At 43.0% G+C, this 22,148-nt stretch overlaps 1 protein-coding gene across 1 annotated transcript; it reads right to left on the bottom strand.

Annotated features, from left to right (window-relative positions):
- Nucleotides 1-2,199: 2,199 nt before the first annotated feature.
- On the bottom strand, nucleotides 2,200-20,260 carry LOC141111106 (nicotinamide N-methyltransferase-like). The gene is made up of 4 exons (XM_073603122.1): nucleotides 20,112-20,260; nucleotides 16,674-16,841; nucleotides 7,318-7,525; nucleotides 2,200-3,502 (listed from the first exon to the last, which is right to left on the bottom strand). The coding sequence occupies exons 2-4, from the start codon at nucleotides 16,822-16,824 to the stop codon at nucleotides 3,064-3,066; spliced, it is 798 nt and encodes a 265-aa protein (XP_073459223.1). The 5' UTR covers nucleotides 16,825-16,841; nucleotides 20,112-20,260; the 3' UTR covers nucleotides 2,200-3,063.
- Between the last annotated feature and the right edge of the window lie 1,888 nt (nucleotides 20,261-22,148).

Below are 22,148 nucleotides of genomic sequence, written 5' to 3'. Positions count from 1 at the left end.
ACCTGCCATGCATTGCGGATTGTCCACTTGCCACATCACCTGCCACACATTGCGGATTGTCCACTTGCCACGTCACCTGCCACATTACGGATTGTCCACTTGCCACAAGTTGCAAATTGTCACTAGCCACGTTACCTGCCACACGTTGCAAATTGCCCACTTGTCACGTCACCTGCCACACATTGCAGATTGTCCACTTGCCACGTCACCTTCCACAAGTTGCGGATTATCCACTTGCCACGTCACCTGCCACAAGTTGCGGATTGTCCACTTGCCACAAGTTGCAGATTGTCACTTCACTTGCCACAAGTTGCAGATTGTCACTTTCCTGCTAAGGTGGGGAATGGGGATTGACACTTCCTGTTTCCCAGTCTGAGTCAGGCAGCAGAGAGATGATGTAATCTCTCTGCTGCCTGCACAGTGAGTGAGGGCGGAACTGCCGGGATGCAGTTCTCTGCTCCGCCACACGCTGATTGGCCAGTCCACCCACCAAGCCTCCCAGCTGGCAGCGTCATGTACGTTCCCTCACCCGCCCGCCAAGCCTCCCAGCTGCGTCCGCTCGCACAGTCAGTGTGACTGTACGAGCGCTGAACGGACGGGCAGCTCGGCGGCTCACCCGACGCCTGCTCACTTGCACACCGACTCACCGGGCCCTACTCGGCTGCAGGCCCCATAGCACCTGCGTGGGTCGCTATGGCAGTAGTTCCGCCACTGCGGACACCAATGAGGAAAGCTGCGGGGCTTGCATTCCTTTGGACGTGTTCCTATTGGGAGTATCTCACCAAAAATAACATTTTAGTTCCAGAGGTTGACTGATATCTGACTTGTATCTTAGTATAGACTTCTGGAAAAATCAGTGAGCCAATCACACAAGCAGGAAATTATGTTTCTGGGGGGGCATTCTATACACATTCTGTGTACAGAATACCTCCAGGTAGCCATATTGCATTTTCAGAAAATTACAGCAGCTGCAGATTGAAAAGAAAAGGTAATTTTTAATAACATTCAATTACAATATGATTTGCGTCGCAATTGTATACGCTAGATTATTTTTTCTTTATTTGCTACGAATGTGGAGCTAACCGATTAACCGCTTCCAGACAAGCCGCCGCAGTTTTACTGCGGTAGGTTGGCTCCCCTGCGTGAAACCATGTTACTGTACGTGATCTCGCGGGGTCCGGATAGCAGGCGCAGGCCAGCTGCACAGCGGGGGTGCCGATGCTCGTGGCCGGCGGTCATCGTGGTCGTGATCAGGAGACACAGAACAGGGACGAGTGTGTGTAAATACACACTTCCCTGTTCTGTTCTCACAGGAGTGACAGATCGTGTGTTCCTATTAGCTAGGAACCACGATCCATCACTTCCTGCAGGTAGTCCCTCCCCCTTCAGTTAGAATCACCTCCCAGGGAACACAGCTAACCCCTTCCCCGCCCCCTAGTTTTAACCACTTCACTGCCAGTGACATTTTTACAGTAATCAATGCATTTTTAATCGCACTGATCGCTGTATTAATGCCAATAGTTCCAAAAATGTGTCAATTGTCCGATGTGTCCGCCATAATGACGCAGTCATGATAAAAAACGCAGATCGCCACCATTACTAGTAAAAAAAATAATAATAAAAATGCTATAAATCTATCCCCTATTTTGTAGGCGCTATAACTTTTGCGCAAAACAATCAATATACGCTTATTGCGATTTTTCTTTTTTACCAAAAATATGTAGAAGAATACATATCGGTCTAAACTGAGGAAAAAAATTGTTTTTTTATATATTTTTGGGGGGATATTTATTATAGCAAAAAGTAAAAAATAATGTGTTTTTTTTCAAATTTGACGCTCTTTTTTTGTTTTAAAAAAAAAAAACCGCAGAGGCGATCAAATACCACCAAAGAAAGCTCTATTTGTGGGAATAAAAGGCGTAGTGCCGAATTGCAAAAAGTGTTCTGCTCAGGAAGGGGGTAATTCTTCCGGGGCTGACGCGGTTAAAGAAATTGACTTTAGTCACCCAGCTCTTAATTTGAGAATAAATTGCAACACGGTACCTGTAGCTAGAGAGGTCACTGAGGGCTTGTTTAAAGCTGAAGTACAATTTGTCGAGAGCATGAAATTTCTTGAATGACCATAGCCTAGGCCACAGGTTCAGATTAATGTGAACTCCAGGAAGATACAAAAAAAAAACAACATGCACACATGATAAATTCAGTTACGTATTTTAATCATCTGGTTAATTGTACTTTATTGGGCATTTGCAAGTTTTAGAAGCATGGATATAATAATGGCTATCATGATCAGTCTGGTGCGGCTATATAGGTTTTGGCCCCAGTGCAGACCTTGGGCTCTTTTCCACCCCCTCCCCTCTTTATTGCGCCTAAACCCTCCAGCCCATGCTATACTGCCACTATTATTGTGCAGAAGAAACAGTTATACCCTTTCATCTGACTACAAATTACAACACCCCTTGACTTGCATTTTCTACATAGTAGTAAGTAGTAATAATTGTAAAACACTGGAGGCTGGGGAAAATTGTGGACAGAAAAGGTCCAGTATCAGCTGTGAATGCAGTTTCTATGCCACTGCATCTGTCCTTGAATTATTAGTATATAGAATGCCTTGGTATTTATAAATGTCTACTAATATTAATGGAAAAAAAACTCTTAATTTCTTTTTTTTTTTAACTTCTTCATTTTTATTATTTTTCACTATCAAAAAAAGAAAAAACATACAACATCATAAAATATTATATAATATTGCATAGTACAAAGAAAGAAAAAAAACAGAATTATTATTGCTATACCTTCCCTCTCACCACTGTCGTTTGTTGTGCATGTACTTCAGAAATTGTACAGCCAAAGAAGAAGGGAGAAGCTATCTCCCTATATAGAATGCCTTGGTATTCATAAATGTTTACTAATGTTAATGGAAAAGAAACTCTTAATTTCAACTTGGCATAGGATTTAATTGCTCTGTGTTGTTTCGCTAGCTTTGTTAATTATATCAATTTGGAAAGCAGCAGGAGAAATTACTGATTAGGATCTGGGTAGAAAAAAGCCATGTCACTTGCCCTATGAACATCGTTTCCGGGCATGGACAAAGTAATATTTATCCTTATCAAAGATGCCCTCTCCTGGTTTTTCAGTACGTGGAATGATCTTTAGTTTCACTATTTCAAAGCCAGCCTCCTTAAATGCCATCTCCATTTCTTCCTGAGTAACGCCCAGACAGAAGAATCTTTTTTGACCAACATAATAGTATGTACAGTTAAGCACACTATGAATTACTATGTGACCCCCTGGTTTAATGAGGCCATTAAGATTCCTTACAGCTTTTTTATAAGTTTCTACGTCTTTGCAGGCTACTTCTAAACAGAGGACACTAATCAGGCAATCAGCTTGTGGCAGCTTCACCGGGTCAAATGGGTTCTTCTTCAGAGCATCACATTTCAGAACTTTTGTCACTGTTCTCCTCAGTTTTTCCTCCTTCTTCTTACAGCTCTCATCGTCACTAAAAGAGGACACCATAGAATGTTAGGATTGCACATATTTATAATAATCTGTATAGTAAATATGTTCTAAAATGATTACGAGAAACCAGAGTGCCTGGTACCAAGCTAAGTAAGAATCTCACCTCGTTTGCGAATTCTATTGCACAGAGCAGGTAAGTGTACATTGTTTATGACTTTAATTAAAAAATAGCATTACAAGCACTTGAACCACTTCAATACTGGGCACTTTCACCCCTTTTCTGCCCAGGCCAATTTTCAGGTTTCAGCGCTGTTGCATTTTGAATGACAATTGCACGGTCATGCAACACTGAACCCATATGAAATTTCTATCATTTTTTTTTTAGACAGATAGAGCGTTCTTTTGGGGATATTTAATCACCACAGGGATTTTTTATTTTTTGCTAAACAAACCAAAAAAGACTGAAAATTTTAAGAAAAAAAAATTGTTTTAGTTAGTTATAAAATTTTGCAAATAAGAATGTTTTCTTCTTCACTCATGTGCGCTGATGAGGCTGCACTGATGGGCACTGATGAGGCGGCACTGATGAGATTGCACTAATGGGAATTGATAAGCTGCACTGATGGACACTGATGGGGCTGCACCGATAATGAAGGCACAGATTATCAGTGTAAACAGCGTGCTGACAGGCTTCCCACTTATCGGGAATCCTTGCCTCACACAGGCACAGAATGTGAGAAAAAGACTGAAAATAGCCTGCAAGTCTGTTTACATGTAATCAGCTGTGATTGGACACAGCTGATCACATGGCAAAGGGCTGCTGTGATTGGCCTTTTACCTTGATCTGGACTTTTGGACATATTAATAATAGAGTGAGCCCAAAGTGCTCCCCAGGGGGCGCACAGAAGGTGCTTTCTGGGAGGACGTCCATGGACACCCTCCCAGAAGGAGAGAGATGCACTGTAGCTATCTTTTGGATATAGCACGGTATTAAGTTATCCCCTTCCCGCCGAGCGTACGCAGGTGTGCAGATGTGCGGCCTCGGCTTTCGGGGGTTATACCGGGATGATGCCCACAGCTGCAGGCATCATCCCGGTACAGTTTTTTTAGAGCGGGCGATCGGCTGTCCAGGGATAACAGCCGATGTGGCTAAAAGCCGCTCGATTATTATCCTGGAGGAGCGAGAGGGGACGCCCCCCTCCCGCCACCTCCCGCCGCTCTGAGCGGGCCTCCTGTACCACCGGGAGACCCAATCCGCGATCCGGTATTTCCGGCGTCTAGTGACAGACTGGAACAAAGCTGGAAACAGCTACGTTCCAGTCTCCTGAATGTAAACACGGAAGCGACGTCACTTCCTGCTTACTCGGCTGCCAATGGCGCCGGTTTTAAAAAAAATATACAGTATTCAGAATTGCCAAAAAAAGCGATCTGAATACCTTTAAGTGTAAAGGAGGGATTTGGGGTCTTTTAGACCCCCGATCCCTCCATAAAGAATACCTGTCACCACCTATTACTGTCACAAGGGATGTTTACATTCCTTGTGACAGCAATAAAAGTGAGCAAATTTTTTTTTTTTTTTTTTTAAACACAATTTAATAATGTAAATGTAAATAAAATAAATAATAAACAAAAAAAAATGTTTAAAGCACCCCCGTCTCCGCGAGCTCGAGCAGCAAAGAAAACACATACGGAAGTCGCGCCCGCATATGTAAACGATGTTCAAATCACACATGTGAGGTATCGCCACAATCGTCAGAGCGAGAGCAATAATGCTAGCACTAGACCTCCTCTGTAACTCTAACCTGGTAACCGTAAAAAATTTTTAAAGCATCGCCTATGGAGATTTTTATGTACTGTAGTTTGTCGCCATTCCACGAGTGTGTGCAATTATAAAGCGTGACATGTTTGGTATCTATTTACTCGCCATAACATCATCCTTCACATTATACAAAAAAATTAGGCTAAATTTACTTTTTCGTTTTTTTTTAATTCATGAAAGTCTTTTTCCCCAAAAAGTTGCATTTAAAACACCGCTGCACAAATACCGTGTGACATATGCAACAATCGCCATTTTATTCTCTAGATTTTCTGCTTAAAAAATATATATAATGTTTGGGGATTCTAAGTAATTTTCTTGCAAAAAATATGGATTTTAACTTGTAAATACGAAATGTTAGAAATAGGCTTAGTCATGAAAGGGTTAAGATTTAGAACCATAAGTTAGTTACAATTAACATTTATTAATTTACAAATTGTTTTCTATAGTTTAAGATTATTATGCAGGTCAGTTCCTTTTACAGCACTGTCCTTTAGGATGGTATGAGGCAGGATTTTCACCTGGCCTTTAGCTGCCTCTTTCTCCTGTGGAAGCATTGTAGATAATATGGTGATATGGATTCTGCATAACTGCAGGTACTTCTTTTTCAAAAAGAGGAGATCTGGCAGGTTTAGGATTGTTCACCCCACATTAATTGAACTGCGTTGATCTGCAAACTGTAGTTTTCTATATGCCCTATGTAGCACCTTCCTAGCATAGGAAGCTGGGCACATTTCGTTTTTGGCTCCTTCTGTAGTCAAGGGAGCAGTGATTGATTGCGCTAGTCTGTTTAGGGTTTCACAAGCTGGGAGTTTGATTGCTTCCCCTTGCTTCTGTCAAATGACCAGACTAAATATTTATCATTCCCTAGGCCTAGACAATCCTTGGAGGGGCATGTCCAGAAGGTGGCTGGGGAGGTGATAAAAGGTCTGAAGCCCTGGAGAAATTGTTCTTTTCTTGTCAGGGAGGGTTCTGAAGCCTCTGGTGCTCCTGCATCTGAGGCAGCCTGTGGACTGTGTAGCTCTTCTTTGAGGTCTCAACTGTGGCAGAACTGAGAGCCCGAGCTGACCTTTTGGAGGAGCTAGCTGTAGGAAACCATAAGGGATCTGGTCTGGAGAAGGATTTTCTCCCTCATTGGACCATGTGCAGAGGAAGCTGGTGTGCAGCTATCCTGGGGACTTGTGAGTACTGACCCTGAATTGTGATTCTTGGGGACTGCATTGCTTTAGGATGTAAGTGCCAGAGGTGGCTATAGCCTGAGACAGCTCTCATAATGTTTGGCCTAGAGAAGAGTGTCCTCCTATTACTGCGCAAGTGTTTTGGAGTATCCCATGTTTAACCCCTATCTTGTGTAAAGTTCTTCAAGCAATAAATCTCAAGACATCCCCTAGACCAGTGGTTCTCAACTCCAGTCCTCGGGACCCACCAACAAGCCAGATTTTAAGTATTCCCTTGGGGAGATGCAGACTAGAATACTGCAATCACTGAGCAGCAAATTACATCCCCTGTCATGTATTTCAGTTATCTTGCAACCTGGCCTGTTGGTGGGTCCTGAGGACAGGAGTTGAGAACCACTGCCCTAGAAGTTGTTATTGGGGCCAGTGTGTATGGACTGGCGCTTATGAGGACGGGGGCAGGTTCTGTACAATTTGGGAAGAACCAGCTATTACCAGGAGCCCCCTAGCATTATACCAATTTCCTCCATAATGCTGCATTTTAAGGTGGGCGTTGGTGCATTGCGTAAAAAAAGCAGACATGCTGCTTTTATTGCAACATACCTCACCTCATGTTAGTGCATGGCACTGCACTGCAGCAAAGAAGTGAATGAAATTGAGTGACATTTCAATAAAGTTAAAAAAAAAAAACACAGAGCCTTGTCTTGAAACAAAAAGCATGGCCCCTATACAATGGACACCAACCTGCACCTGTTTTAGTGAAGTAAATATTGGTTTATATAGTATAATATATACAAACTAGTCAGGGAGGGCAGAACTGCTGTTACACAAACACATTATCTTATTAAGACAATTGTGACACACCTGTTACCTTCCAGCTCACACACAAACTTGACAATTTGAGTCCAGTCTAATGCATCGGGATCCTTCCTCAGCCACTTCTCTACCTCTGCTCGGTTTTGCTCAACAAGGTCAGAACTGATGATGTTTTTGAAAGCTTCACAAGCAGAGAGGAGCTGATAAATACTGGGTCCACATCCAAAGTCAATTAGTAGGTCTCCTTTAACACCATCTTAGGAAACAAAAAACAAAGAATGAAATCAGATTTATTCTGCTAACACTGTGGGTAATGTATACACTTTTATGTGTGTTGTAGTCAGTTGGGTCCATCCATGTAACAAATTGAAAGCCTTAAAGTGGTTGTAAACTCATTACAACCACTTTAACCTACAGGTAAGCCTAGATTAAGGCTTACCTATAGGTGCAAGAAATATCTCCCAAACCTAAAAGGTTTAGGAGATATTTGCAGGAGTAGTGGCACCAATGTCTACGGCGCATGCGCTGTAGACATCGGGCGCAGGCGCACTGAGCGTGCCGTTTCTAACGGCGATCATGCTGTTAGTGGCGGCACCAGCATGCATGCGCAGGAGTGACGTCATCGCGGCTCTGGTCAGTCACAGCGCCGGAGCCGCGATACCCGGAAGTCATTCCAGGATAGATGGCGACATCGGAGGAGGCGAGTGAGGGCTGATACCGGGGCTTTGATCTCAGGTAAGTAATTCATAATGAGCTAGTATGCTATGCTTACTAGCTCATTATGCCTTTGCCTTGCACGGTGTATTTTTTTTTTAAGAGGCTTTACTTCCTCTTTAATATAAACCTACCGGATGGTCCTTAACACTGAATGACCAAAGGATGAATGTTTGAAAAGCTTTTCAACAATGAATTAAGCAGGTTCCAAAAGAGTAAATACTATGGGGGTCATTTACTACAGACAAATCCACTTTGCAATACAAGTGTAAACTACAAGTGCAAAGTGCACTTGAAATTGCACTGAAAGTGCACTTGGAAGTGCAGTCGCTGTAAATCTGAGGGGTAGATCTGAAATGAGGGCAAGCCCTGCTGATTTTATCATCCAATCATGTGCAAACTAAAATGCTGTTTTTTATTTTCCTTGCATGCCCCCCTCAGATTTACAGCGACTTTACTTCCAAGTGCACTTTCAGTGCAATTTCAAGTGTACTTTGCACTTGTAGTTTGCACTTGTAGTGCAAAGTGGATTTGCCTTTAGTAACTAACCCCCTATATGTGCTAAAAATGTTTAGCACAGTAAAACAAAAACTGCACACTGGCTGTATGACTTTAAGCCCTCTTCACACCAGTGTGGCTTTGAAATCGCACAATCTTCAGCACGATTTCAAAGTTGCAGATCAGTGCAATTTGTGGCTTGCAATGTGGTTTAACCACTTCAGCCCTGGAAAGATTTGCCCCCTTAATGACCAGGCCATTTTTTGCCATACGGCACTGCGTCATTTTAACTGACAATTGCACGGTCGTGCAACGTTGTACCCAAACAAAATGTATGTCCTTTTTTCCCCCACAAATAGAGCTTTCTTTTGGTTGTATTTGATCGCCTCTGTGGTTTTTATTGTTTGCGCTATAAACAAAAAAAGAGCAACAATTTTGAGCAACTTTCTGCTATAATACATATCCCATTTTTTTTATACAATTTTTTTCATCAGTTTAGGCCAATATGTAGTCTTCTACATATTTTTGGTAAAAAAAAATCACAATAAGTGTATATTGATTGGTTTGTGCAAAAGTTATAGCATCTATAAAATAGGGGATATATTTATGGCATTTTTATTATTATTATTTTTTTTTCTACTAATGGCGGCTAACTGTGATTTTTAGCGGGACTGCGACATTGCGGCGGACACATCAGACACTTTTGACACTTTTTTGGGACTACTGACATTTATACAGTGATCAGAGCTAAAAATAGCCACTAATTACTGTATAAATGTCACTGGCAGGGAAGGAGTTAACTCTAGGGGGCGATCAAGGGGTTAAGTGTGTCCTAGGGAGGTGTTTCTAACTGTGGGGGCAATGTACTGACAGGGAGTAGAGAGAGATCACTGTTTCTAATCACTAGAAACAGCAGATCTCTCTCCTCTCCCTGACTGTTTACACTGACAGATCCTCCGTTCTGTCTCTCTCAGGAGCGATTACGGGCGCACGCATCGGCTCCTACGTCACACAAAATGTGGGCTGAAGCCTGTGTCAATAAGAAAATGTGGCTTGACGTCCTTCCAAGCTGCATCAAACTGCTTTAAGCTGCTTTCTCCTAGACTTGTATGGTGTACTGGAACTTGTGATGCTGCTCAGGAGGCATTCAATATTTAAGACACTTCCTGGCACATGGTCTTTCTTCTTTTGCTGTTGCCCAGTGAGGATGCTGCTGTGAAATCTGTCTTGCTCTCCATGCCTTTGGGACCTAGGACCCCAATGTTGCATAAATCATCATCATCAGAAATTCAGCGAGCCAATCAGGAGAGAGAGAGTGGGTGGAGCCGAGCCATGGCTCTGTGTCTAAATGGACAAAGTAAGCTGTGACTCGGCTCGTGTGCCCCCATAGCAAGCTGCTTGCTGTGGGAGCACTCAACAGGAGAAAAGGGCCAGGAGCACTGAAGAGAGACTTGAGAAGAGGAGGATCTGGGCTGCTCTGTGCAAATCCACTGCACAGAGCAGGTAAGTATAACATGTTTGTTATTTTTATAGAAAAAAAAACAAGACTTTACAATCACTTTAAGACCTCAATTTGTTAAAAATATGTAAAATAACCACCAGATCTGCTTGACTATTGGGGACCTATCATTCTTTACATTCAAGTGAGGACCTCCAGTGGCCAAAAATAAACAATTACCGAATACCCTCTCCCATTGGGAACATTTATCACCCTATGGGATTGTAGGAAATCTTAACCAATTGGTATTGCCTAATATTCGACATATAGTCCCAAAAAAAGTTTATTTATTACATTTTTATTGTATTAATGCTAAAATAATTGTAAAAAAAATATTACAAATTAAACTAAAAATTATATATAAAACAATTTAAATCAATATCCACATTCAGGCCTGCTGGACGTAAAGTATTCAACTAAAAAATCTACTTGGTTTCATTCATAGATACTTCCAGCTTCATGTTACAGCCCCTCCAATCTCATTCAATCTTATCTATTCCAAAGAATGTTAGTAAACTGGGATCTGTATTATGGTTTAATTTAATGTCATTTCCTTCACTCCCCCCCTGTGTGTGTGGTTTTTCTTCTTTATATTAGTCCCCAACAACACCACAGAAAAAAAAAACATATACATGTAGCAAGGTCCCAGGTCTCCTTCAGTCTAATGAGAACCTCCAGGGCCAGAGATAGCTGATATCCTCCTGTATGTAGTGGATTGTAAGGCATAGTAGGTGCAAAGAGGATTAAAGTCATTGGGCACCTACACTTCTTGAATGCAAAAGAGATTTTATTTCTAACAAACTTTTGGTGGAAAGAGGGTTAGGACCAGGACACCCTTAGGTATTTGCAAGTTCAATTGGCAGACTCCAAGACTTCAACAGGAGGACAGCCATGCAGGGAAAGGCATCCAGCAAAACGCCACATCTGCATGTGCAGGAATGCTGTCTCCTATTGCAACAGTCTTTAATAGTTCCTAATGCCGCGTACACACGACCGGACTTTACGGCATACTTGGTCCGGCGAACCTGAGTTCGTCGGACAATTCGATTGTGTGTGGGCTCCAGCGGACTTTTTTTTCTCAAATGTTTGACGGACCTAGAAATGAAACATGTTTCAAATCTGTCCGACGGACTCGAGTCCGGTCAAAAATTCCGCTCGTTTAAATGCTAGTCCGACGGACAAAAACTAGTCCGACTAGTCTGACTAGTCCGGTCGTACGTCATCACGTACGAATCCGTCGGACTTTGGTTGATTGTGTGTAGGCAAGTCCGTTCATTCGGAAAGTCCGTCCTAAAGTCCGTCGAAAAGTCCGCAGGACAAAGTCTGCCGTAAAGTCCGCTCGTGTGTGCGCGGCAAAACTCGAAGTTTAACAGTTCCTTTCTCTTCCACTACAATCTCTCCTTGAAGTTCTTCAGCCCACTGAGCTCCTGGTCTCTCACTAGACCCTCTGATTCACTGTCTTTGAATCCCTTGAGCTCTTACAATCTTCACGGTAATATCTTCCTCAAGCGGCACCCCCGCCTCTCTGCTGGGTGCCTAGCTTGGCACTCAAGATACCTCCCAAGCTTTACCCCACTGGCCTGCTCGGTCCCTGGCTTGACACACATGGCTGCTCTGCAAGAGTCACCTCCGCTGGCTGGGTCCCTGGCTTGATACCCACTGAAGTTTCTCGATTTTTCACAGTCCCCGGTTGGTGAGAATACTGCTCCAGTACTTGCTTCAGTCACTCACTGAGGTCCCTGGTAATAAGGTGGTTGGTCCCTTAGTGGCGACAGCTTCCCCTCTACCTCTGACTACGACAGGTTCTCCGGCCAACCAGAACTGTCACTTCTGGCTGGATTGCCAGCCGCAATCCCAACCTCTGCAATAGCCTCCCTCTGCTCTCTAGAACCTTGGAGAAGTTTATAGAAGTAATGGGCATATTCTAGGAGGATCTGCTTGGAGTATTGATGAGGGCCCCAGCCAATCCCTAGCAAAATGGGCTGGCAGAGGGCAGGCCACCTCATGAATACCCATGGGTCCTGCCAGCAAGGGCAATCGAGTGGAGATAGAGTGCTAAGGAGGCTGTCGGTGGCCCTTGAGGGAGCCCCCTAGTCTGGGGGGGGGCGGGGTGAACTTGGTCATGGGGCTTGGGTGCTAAAAGGACCCTCTATGACACATGGAGGACTCCCCTTACTGGAGGCATGGGAGCAAGGAGAGGACAGCAGGAGAACAGTCAACACGTCTGGGAGATCTCCTGAGAAGTCAGCTGGGTGGGCTGGTGAGTGTTCAGTCTGGAGAGGACTATGTAGAAGTTAGCCAGAAGGGCTAGAGAAGGGGGTAGCTGCAGCCAAGTTTGCTGGCAGTGCGTGAAGAGCTGTTGCTGGGATCAGTAGCCACAGGGATATATGCTGGACACTGAATTTGCTACAAATGTAAAGGGGGCCTCTGGTTCCTGCCTATAACAGGCTGCTGCTTTAAATCTGACTGAATGCTTTTTGTCAGATTAACCATCAGTGTGCCAGTGAAGTTCTACAAGCAAGTTAGTGCTGGAGGAAGTGAAGGGGTGTACATAGACTGTGTATATAGGAGAGTTGTCCCTGGAATTGTTTTTAAGTCAAGTGGGCATCCCATAATTTTCCCAATCCCTATCCAAGTTTAATCCCTCAATAAAATAACAAAACAAAGCACTGGACTGTTCTGACTCTGAGCTGACTGGGAAAATCCGATGTGGCTGTGCGGGGTGGGGGATCCCTTTCTACTTGCGGCTCCTTAGGGGGGTGCGCTACATAAATTTATTCTCGTTCCTTAAAGTCTTTAGCATTTTGTACTATACTGTACAACCTATGCATGGTGTTCAGGAGCATACCGGTGCATATGCCCTCTGGCTGTTTTTGCTTACATGCACACACAAAATCTGCACTGAAGAAACTCAGTTGCTGCACCTGCCCGTGTGACAGTAGCAACGACTAGGCAGAGAGCTCAGTAATGCTGAACCTGTGATTTCATTAGGCTCAGCTTTATTGAACATTGCTGACACTGGACAGTGCTGCTCTAGCACCTGTGCCTCCGGAGGTAGCCAGCTCAGCTTGCCTTAAAGTAGGATTCCTTGGTGGTGGTGTAGAAGCAAATTAAACATAGAAAATCTGTGTTTGTGTATTAAGGTAATAAAGATCAAATGCTGTATCATTAGGGGGTTGGAGTGACTATAGTTGATGCTGAACCTAAAGTCTCAATTATAGGTGACGTCAGATACACAGGTGGAGTCTTTTAGATTTTCTAGTCACAACAATCCCTCTCTTTATTTGCACAGCAAGTAATACAAAGTGTTAAAGGCAGCTGGCTGTTTTAGGAGGACAGCAAGTTGTCCTCCCTTTCTGGGGGTAGATTATTGTCTAAAGCCTTGTACACACTGAATATCGACCAAAATCAGCCCTAACAGTAGAAACCAGACGACTTTCGACCCATGTGGACAGCTACCCATTTGACAGAAGCCAATCTCATGACTGGCTTTTGTTGAATGAGCATGCTTAAAAACCAGCAGCCAATCAGCACTGGCAGCCAATGGTTGATCGGTGATGGAATGGATGGAGTACAACTTGTGTGATAAATATTGCATCAATAAGGCTAAGGTTAGGTTCACACCAGTGGTGGCCTGTCCATTAGGGGCGCCTGGGCACCGCCCCTCTATCCACGGCCACCACCCCTATATGAAAACTGTAGATAGATTAATTCATAGCATGAGCTCTACCCACGGCTGCCGCGGCCACCCCCTATTCATGTGTCCGGCCCCTTTCAGGACGCTGGGAGCATGAATTACAGTGACGCGGGTGTTTTTTTGAAGCACCTGATTAGAGCCAGAGGCTCTAAGAGGCTTCAAAATAGCATGGGTCCGTGGCACAGAGCATTGTGCCAGAAGCTCACCCAGGTGTTACAACAGCGAATTAATATTCGCTATTGAAACACTGATCCTCAATCCGGCCAATCAGAAGCAGGTGTGAGACCCGTTTTCTGAGAAGAGTACCAATTGGTCGCCTAGGAGGAGGAAGGAAACGGAAGCTGCCGCAAAGCTCATGGAGAGCAGGGGAAAGGGAAGCCGCCGCCGAAGCCCGGGAGAAGCACTGCCCACCATAGATTGGGTAAGGGTAAGTGCAACTGACCGACCGATGGGGTTGGGGGAGATGGGGGGTGGTACTCTTTGCCGACCCCCCAAAAAAATTACCGGCCGCCACTTGTTCACACTACAACGTGGTTTTTTGTGCATTTCCCACACCACGTTTAAAATGCACAGCAGTTGCAATCTGCAGGGGGTGTGAATGTTAAGTTAATGACACCCTTAAACGCTGGTCGCTAACACAATGGGGTTGATTTACTAAAACCTAAGAGTGCAAAATCTGGTGCAACTGTGTATGGTAGTCAATAGGCTTCCAATTTCAGCTTGCTCAGTTAAACTTTGACAAAAAAAAACCTGGAAGCTGATTACTTTATGTGCAGAGCTACACCAGATTTTGCACTCTGCAGTTTTAGTAAATTAACCCCACTGCATCGGATTGGATGGTACAAAAAGTACCATGTGATTTGGTTGCAGTGCGTTTTTTCCAAAGTAGTGCATGCACTACTTTTGGAGTAATACGGTGCGGTTTCAGCCCATTCCAAATGAATGGGCTCATATCGCACTGCACTGAATCATATGTGAACTGCGATTCATAATGTGAACCCAGGGTTGTCACCTGTCCGGTTTTGACCCGGACAGTCCCGGTTTTGACACATGTGCCCGGGATTCAACCCGCCAGAAACCCTGGCACATTCATGTTCAACCATCCTGTGACCAGTGGCCCCAGCTGCAACATCTAGAGACTCCCGTGCCCGCCATCAATGTTAAACACATACCTGTGCGCTCCGAGCCCAGCTCAGTGATGGGCAGCATGCTCCCTGTGATTGGCTGAAAGGGTCACGTGCAGGTGGCAGACATGAGGGTCTGTGATTGGCCTGGTGGAGCTTGTCACATGTAGAGGCGGGGCTGGACTGTGGGTGATCGCGGTCGCCCGGAGTCCCACCTCCCTGCCTGGCGTACACTGTGTGTCTCCTCACTGAGGTCTATGTCTCATCTGCCCTCTCACCTCCTCTCTGTCAGCTACCCCTCCTCCTCTGTCAGCTACCCCTCCTCCTCTGTCAGCTACCCCCCGCCTCTGTCAGTTACCCCCCCTCCTCTGGCAGCTACCCCCCCTCTGTCAGCTACCACCCCCTCCTCTGTCAGCTACCCCCCCGTTAGCTACCCTCCCCCTTCTCTGTAAGTTACCCCCCTCTCTCAGCTACCCCCCCTGCTCTGTCAGCTACCCCCTCCCTTCTGTCAGCTACCCCCCTCTGTCAGCTACCCCCAAACAGCATGCACCCCCTTCTTCCCCCCCTCCAGGGGGGCTAATGTCCTGCAGTCGGGTCACATGTCACTGTCTGTGCGCTATTTCTCTCCCACCCAGCCGCCCGCGCCGATGCCGCCAGGAAAAGTGAATGGAGGGCCACTGGACTGATGTCCTAGCAACCAGGGACGCTTTTGCAGGAAAAGGCATGGTGTAACAGACTCCGCCCCCTAACAGGTTCACACACACATCTTTGCAGCGGCTCCTGGAAGGTAAGTTTTTTTTGTCTCTATTGGAGGTCTCTATGGGGGGGGGCACAGGCACTGTCTGATATTTAATCTGTTATTTTCTTCTCTATTTGTGGGGTGCCTGTGGATTGCTTTGAATTTTTTTTGGCTTTTTTTGTAATTAAAAGGTGCTTGAAAGGGTAGTAGGATTCACAGTGCCACTTTATGAACAGTTTGTATGGGGTTGGGTTCAGTAGAGCTGATCCAGGTTTTTGGATAGAGGTACACTGCCCTACTGACACCGTCCACTGCTCTACTGACATCGTCCACTACCCTACTGACACCGTCCATTGCCCTACTGACACCATCTACTGCTCTACTGACACCATCTACTGCTCTACTGACACTATCCACTGCTCTAATGACACTGTCCACTGCTCTACTGACACTGCCCACTGCCCTACTGACACTATCCACTGCTCTACTGACACCGCCCACTGCCCTACTGACACCATCCACTGCCCTACTGACACCGTCCACTGCTCTACTGACACCGTCCACTGCCCTACTGACATCGTCCACTGCTCTACTGATACCGTCCACTACCCTACTGATGACATCCACTGCTCTACTGACAGCGTCCACTGCCTTACTGACACCATCCACTGCCCTACTGATACCGTCCACTGCCCTACTGACGCCATCCTCTGCCCTACTGACGCCATCCTCTGCTCTACTGACGCCATCCTCTGCTCTACTGATGCCATCCACTGCTCTACTGGCTGACAGTGTCCACTTTTAAGGTAGGCTAGTTTCATATTTTAACTGACATTTCTTTTATTAACATAAATCATATTTTATGGGTACACAAATGCTTTTGTTTTATTTAACCATGCCCCTTTAAGTCCCCCCCCCCCACTGTTAATGCAATTTGGCCACAGCCACTGTTCACCGTAGGACACCTCATTACTACTCTCTTTGGGTAACCCAAAAGGTGTCCCAGGTATTTTACAATCCTATAGCGTGTACTACAAAAAAATTGCCGTGTGCCGTGAAAGTGTTCGGGTTTGGCTTGAAGAAAAGGTGGCAACCCTATGTGAACCGGGGTTAATAAAGCAGTCATTTGTTTACCTGAAGTGAAAGTTTCATGATAATTCCGCAATGCAAATTCAAGCCTTTCTCCAGGTAAAGTTGTTTCTTCAGGGTGATAGTACATCCTATGGTACGCCACAGGGTCAAACTCATCCATGTAGGTTTGAGCTGATACAAATGGAGTCTCCATGCTGATCTATCTTCTCTCTAGGAGAGTAAAGGAAACTTGATTATGTTAATTGCAGTGGACTGCAACTGAAAAAAGGGAATGTAATACTTCGGAATAAAAGACAATTAGGAAGGACTTTGCTCAGCATCAAATATTAAGCAGGTCAGACATCATTCTCTGTTTAAATATTGCCACTAACTAAATATTCGAGTAAACTTCGTGTTCTCTACTGTGATAGATTATAAAAAGAATTAAAATAAAATGCCATCTTTCTATGCATAACAAATCACAAACTGGCATAAATGTTTTATTGGCTTAATTAGGAGAAATAAGTAGCCTTAATCTGTAATGTTAAAGACAATCTTCTACTTATGTTGTTATAATAAGTGTTCAGTGGTATAAAAATCTGGTTGTGATGTTATACGTGGAAAATAATATAATGAAGTTAAAAGGAGAAGTTTCGTAAATTATAAAATATTAATAAAAGGCAGTGTCTGAATTATAAACAGAATTAATAGACAGTGCCTCCAGCCGTTTACGGCAAATATTAAATAACCCAATAAAATACAAATTCAGCACAGACACGCAACAGTATACCACAACAATCAATTTTCTGGAATTCTTTAAGCGATGGTGATTTCTTATATATATATATATATATATATATATATATATATATATATATATATACAAAACTAAAATTGCTGATGATTATACTTTAAACACATAATGAAGGAGATTAACACAATAAAAATTAAATTACTTTTTAGATTTCAAACACAGAAACCTATAAAACGTGAAAATGTAATGGGCTGTGATATGGAAATAGCAAAATAAACCATTGTAACATTCTTGAAACAGTTTCTCACTTTCCGTGGCTGTAGGAAACCAAGAGACTTATCTCAAAAGAACAAAACAATACTACAATCAAATGCAATTGTAATACAATAGGTTTACTGACTTGCAGGAACAATACACAAACGACCTGGTATACCAACAATATCAACCTAATTATAACACAGATCTGCACCCAATTTCACCATATACTATACAATTTCAGAATACAAAATAGATGAATATGTGGAAAAAGATTAGCAGATTAATTCAACCTACACAATATAAATAATAATTATAATAAAACACTAGTGACAATCTATGAGCAAGATACTGAAAGAAAGAGAAGTTTGTAGAGATACTTTTGCCTATAACTCACAAAATGTTTGAGGTATGATGTGATGAGATTGTTCACGTTCGTAATTTTTAACATTTTCCTCCTGTGAGGCATTAACCATTTGATTAAGGGTGGTTAAGGTTTGTATTTGGTTATGTAAAGCTGTATTCTCCTTTTCCCTCTCTGAAATTGTAATATTTTTATTATAGACTATATCTTCAAATTGCTGTATTTTAGCATTCATAGCCATACAAGCCGCATACATGCCTGCTACAGCTAAACTTTTGAGTTTTTTACTCTTTTTGGTTGTTTTAAATTGTTCTTCAAATAATTCCTGCACATATACCCAAGGGGATAAATGCAATTTAGCATCACAGGCAAATTCATTGCTTTTATGTTTTAGGCCCCTTTCACGCGATCGGACCGTTCAGGTCCGCCTGTCAGTTTTGACGGCGGACCTGAACGGGCGCTCCATGTTAGTCTATGGAGCGTCGGATGTCAGCGGAGACATGTCCGCTGACATCCGACCTGGTCCGATCCGCTGAAGAGCAGACGGATGGCCCTACGTCCAGGTCCGTCGCTGGCGGATCGGATCGGGGGAGATCTGACGAAAACGGACACGCTGTCCGTTTTCGTCCGATCCCTCCATAGGCGGCAGCGGCACCTGACAAGCCCCTCCCCGCTCAGTGAGCAGAGAGGGACCTGTCATCCGCCGGCTTAGTGGAGATCAACGGACAGATCTCCCGCTGAACTGGCGGACCGAGGCGGGCTCCGTAGAAACGGAGTCCGCCTCATGTGAAAGGGGCCTTAGAGTATACGTTGCTACAAACTTTTCTAGACAGGACATGGCTGCCATTATTAACAACTAATATGCACAATTTGTAAGCTAAATTACGTTACATGTTCCCTTGTACTATACAGTCAATTTGAGATTACCGTATAGAAGGAGGGAAAAAACAATAAACAGAAACTCAAATACAATTCAGAAAATACAGTGAGGAAAATAGAAGATACTTTCAGCTCTCAATAAAACAATCTTTTAGCTTAGTGGAGACACGCTAACAATAGCCTGTAGCCTACACAGCATAGACAATAGCAACAATAGAAAGGTAAACACAGCCGTGTTTACATCAATCTCTGTTAAAGGCAACTTAGTTTAAATAAAAAAACAAAAAACTGCCAAATAACAAAAAAAAAAAAAAAATAAACAAATAAAAAATAAAAATAAAAACAAGATACAACAATTTGAGTTTGTCAAACTATTGTATAATAGCGTATGCTATACTATATTAATAATCTTTATCAGATATTAGATTCAGTACCAAGACGTCCACCGTTTTGTACTTTAACTGACAACAATGAGAATATTACTGCTTATAAATTCCCACAGTTAAAACAACTAGCAAAGCAAAAAAAAAAAATTCCTTAGTAGGTTAGTTTCAATGTCCATAAACCAATACCATTCCTTTTAGTGGACATACAATTTGACTAACAACCAAACCTATGAACCTGTTTCAACCTACACACAACAGAAAACAAGCACGTTTTTGTGTCTTAGACCTAAAGCATCAAACTAAACCAGTTCCCAAAAAAAAAAATTCAAAAACCAAAATAATAATAAAAAAAAAATTATTATTATTATGAAAAAAAAAAAAAATATTATTATTATGAAAAAAAAAAATTATTATTATTTTTTTTTCGCAAATCTGTGGTGTATATTCTCTCCTTAGAGTTACCCACTAATAAAAACACAAAAATATTTACCTATATTTTTCCCTAGATAGATTGGATAAGCTGACTCAGCTTCAATTCCCCCTCATAACGTTAAATTTTGTTATTATATGAAATATTTTCAGTCCTGTGCTGGCCTGCGTTGGTCGCCACTGTTCACGTTCTAAATGTATATTTATGATTTATTAACCATAAGATATGAGGTTGGTTTAATAAGAGTTCTTATAACCAGAAGTAAAAGCTTAAATATAATAACATTTATTAAAGTAACGTTAAAAGTCTACCTAATACACAGACAATATCTATAGTCTTAAGGGAGAAAATGTTAGGTTATAGTACAAGAAGACAAAGTATATTCAACACAATACAAATAGTAAACAAACAAACATAGGACAAGCAGGTATACCTTTAAGTGCTCTGATGATTGCCTATATTAATGTTCCTGGGCCAAAGTTAGTTTTCATCTCCTTACCACTGTCTTTGGGATTCCTTCTTATAGGCCCATCTCTCATTGAATTGAATAGGGCCACTCTGATTGGGCTATTCTGTTAGCCCTCTACTCCCACCAGGCATATCTCCTAATTTGGGCAACTTCCTCTTGTTGGGGTAGCGAGCTACTGATAAGTTGTTTGAAGAGGAATTAGGGTGAAGGTCATCACCTTCTCTTTAACTTATGCATGGCATTAGCCAGGGCAAAACCTCCTTTTCTGAACAGATGAAAGACATATTCTCATCCTCTCAAACACCCCTTTGAAATGGACAAATGGTTGATTAGCATGGAGGAATACAAAGGCGTTTATCGAGCTAATGAATTTGGCCCTGTAACAACTACACTTCAGATGGTATCTGTCCCTAGCCCTTTGAATATTAAATATAGGTAAACAGCTGATTGTCTACACAATCCATCCTTCTCGCATACTACAAGTAGCTGTTAATTGCATTAGCTCTTTTCAGGCAAACCCTGTCGCATATTTACATCTAGCTAAATTAACCCTTTACTGAAACCCTGTCACATATACACGACTATTATTTCTTATCCAAAAATATATATACATCTATATACAAATATTCTCAGTTGCTAATGGAGATTACTCATAAACTCCTCATAAGGCAACAAGATGGAGGTTCATCTCAGGCAGCAAAGGGTCAGTGATATCAGCAGTGGTCAGCAAGCAGTGTTTTCTTCTCAGTGTGATCAAAAAAGTGTTTTTCTAGTGTCCTCATCAAATTTGATATGATTTGGGACCATTGACCATATTTCAACACCTCTACCAATATTTACTATTTCCTAATTGACTATTTAAACTGTGGGCAGTAATTGGTCATTTTGTACCTGTCTGCTAGGTGTCAGCTCATAGAAATGAGATTCAGACTACCCTGTAAATCTGATACTGAACTTTTAATTTGTCATATAGAGTTAATATGAGCCATATTAAAGGTGATATGGTGGCTGCCTTCCTTTATAACTTATCCCCTGTATTGTGTTAATATCGGGCAATTTGCTGGTTATAGGAAAATAGAATCTGTGTGGTTATCAGTCATGATTTTACAATAATTTATTCATCAATAAGTGCCGGTTCACACTGATGCGAGTTCATAACGAATGCGATGCGTCAAAAGCACTTTAAATTCCTCATGTCATCCCGGAAGTAATTGTTTTCAATGACGGTCGTTCACATACATGCGTTGCGATTCCTCTACGAATGCGATAAAAAAAGGGTCTTGTGCAAGTTTACTGCATAGCGTTGCGAATTTAGTCTCTATAGACATCAATGTAAATCGTTCTGGAATCGCATTTGATGGTTCACATATGTGCAAATTCGTAACCTCCAGCTCCTCTTCCCACTACTGCCCCCTCACCTCTCCCAGTACCGCCCCCTCACTTCCTGTTTCCTGTCTCATGTCCATAAGCAAACAGATAAGATGGCCCCCCGGCGTCGGAATTCCATCGACAATGAGGAGCTCATCAGGCTTGTTCGTGACAGGCCATATATATGGGACAGCCGTATACCCGAATATAAAAATAATGCCCAGAAGGGCAGAGGCTGGGAAGAAATATGTAAAACTTTATATTCTGACTGGGAAGACTTCACTCCACAAGTTCGCAAACATAAACGTAAGTACCTATTTATTCATCCCACTGACCACCAATGTAAGGGGCATGTATCCCACTGACCACCAATGTAAGGACATCTATCCCACTGACCACCATGTATCCCACTGACCACCAATGTAAGGGCATGTATCCCACTGACCACCAATGTAAGGGCATGTATCCCACTGACCACCAATGTAAGGGCATGTATCCCACTGACCACCAATGTAAGGGCATCTATCCCACTGACCACCATGTATCCCACTGACCACCAATGTAAGGGGCATGTATCCCACTGACCACCAATGTAAGGACATCTATCCCACTGACCACCATGTATCCCACTGA

The sequence above is a fragment of the Aquarana catesbeiana genome, linkage group LG10, assembly GCF_042186555.1.
Source record: "Aquarana catesbeiana isolate 2022-GZ linkage group LG10, ASM4218655v1, whole genome shotgun sequence".
Taxonomy (NCBI): Eukaryota; Metazoa; Chordata; class Amphibia; order Anura; family Ranidae; genus Aquarana; species Aquarana catesbeiana.
The sequence above is the reverse complement of the archived record's forward strand: the minus strand, read 5'-3'. Positions and strand labels throughout refer to the sequence as shown.

Bases quoted from the DNA above. Each gene is read 5' to 3' on its own strand.
- LOC141111106 (XM_073603122.1), bottom strand. From the start codon at position 16,824: ATGGAGACTCCATTTGTATCAGCTCAAACCTACATGGATGAGTTTGAC. The intron at 7,526-16,673 runs GTAAACAAATGA...TTGTTTCCTAAG, and splicing joins TCATGAAACTTTCACTTCAG to ATGGTGTTAAAGGAGACCTA. The intron at 3,503-7,317 runs GTGTGTCACAAT...GTCCTCTTTTAG, and splicing joins TGTGAGCTGGAAGGTAACAG to TGACGATGAGAGCTGTAAGA.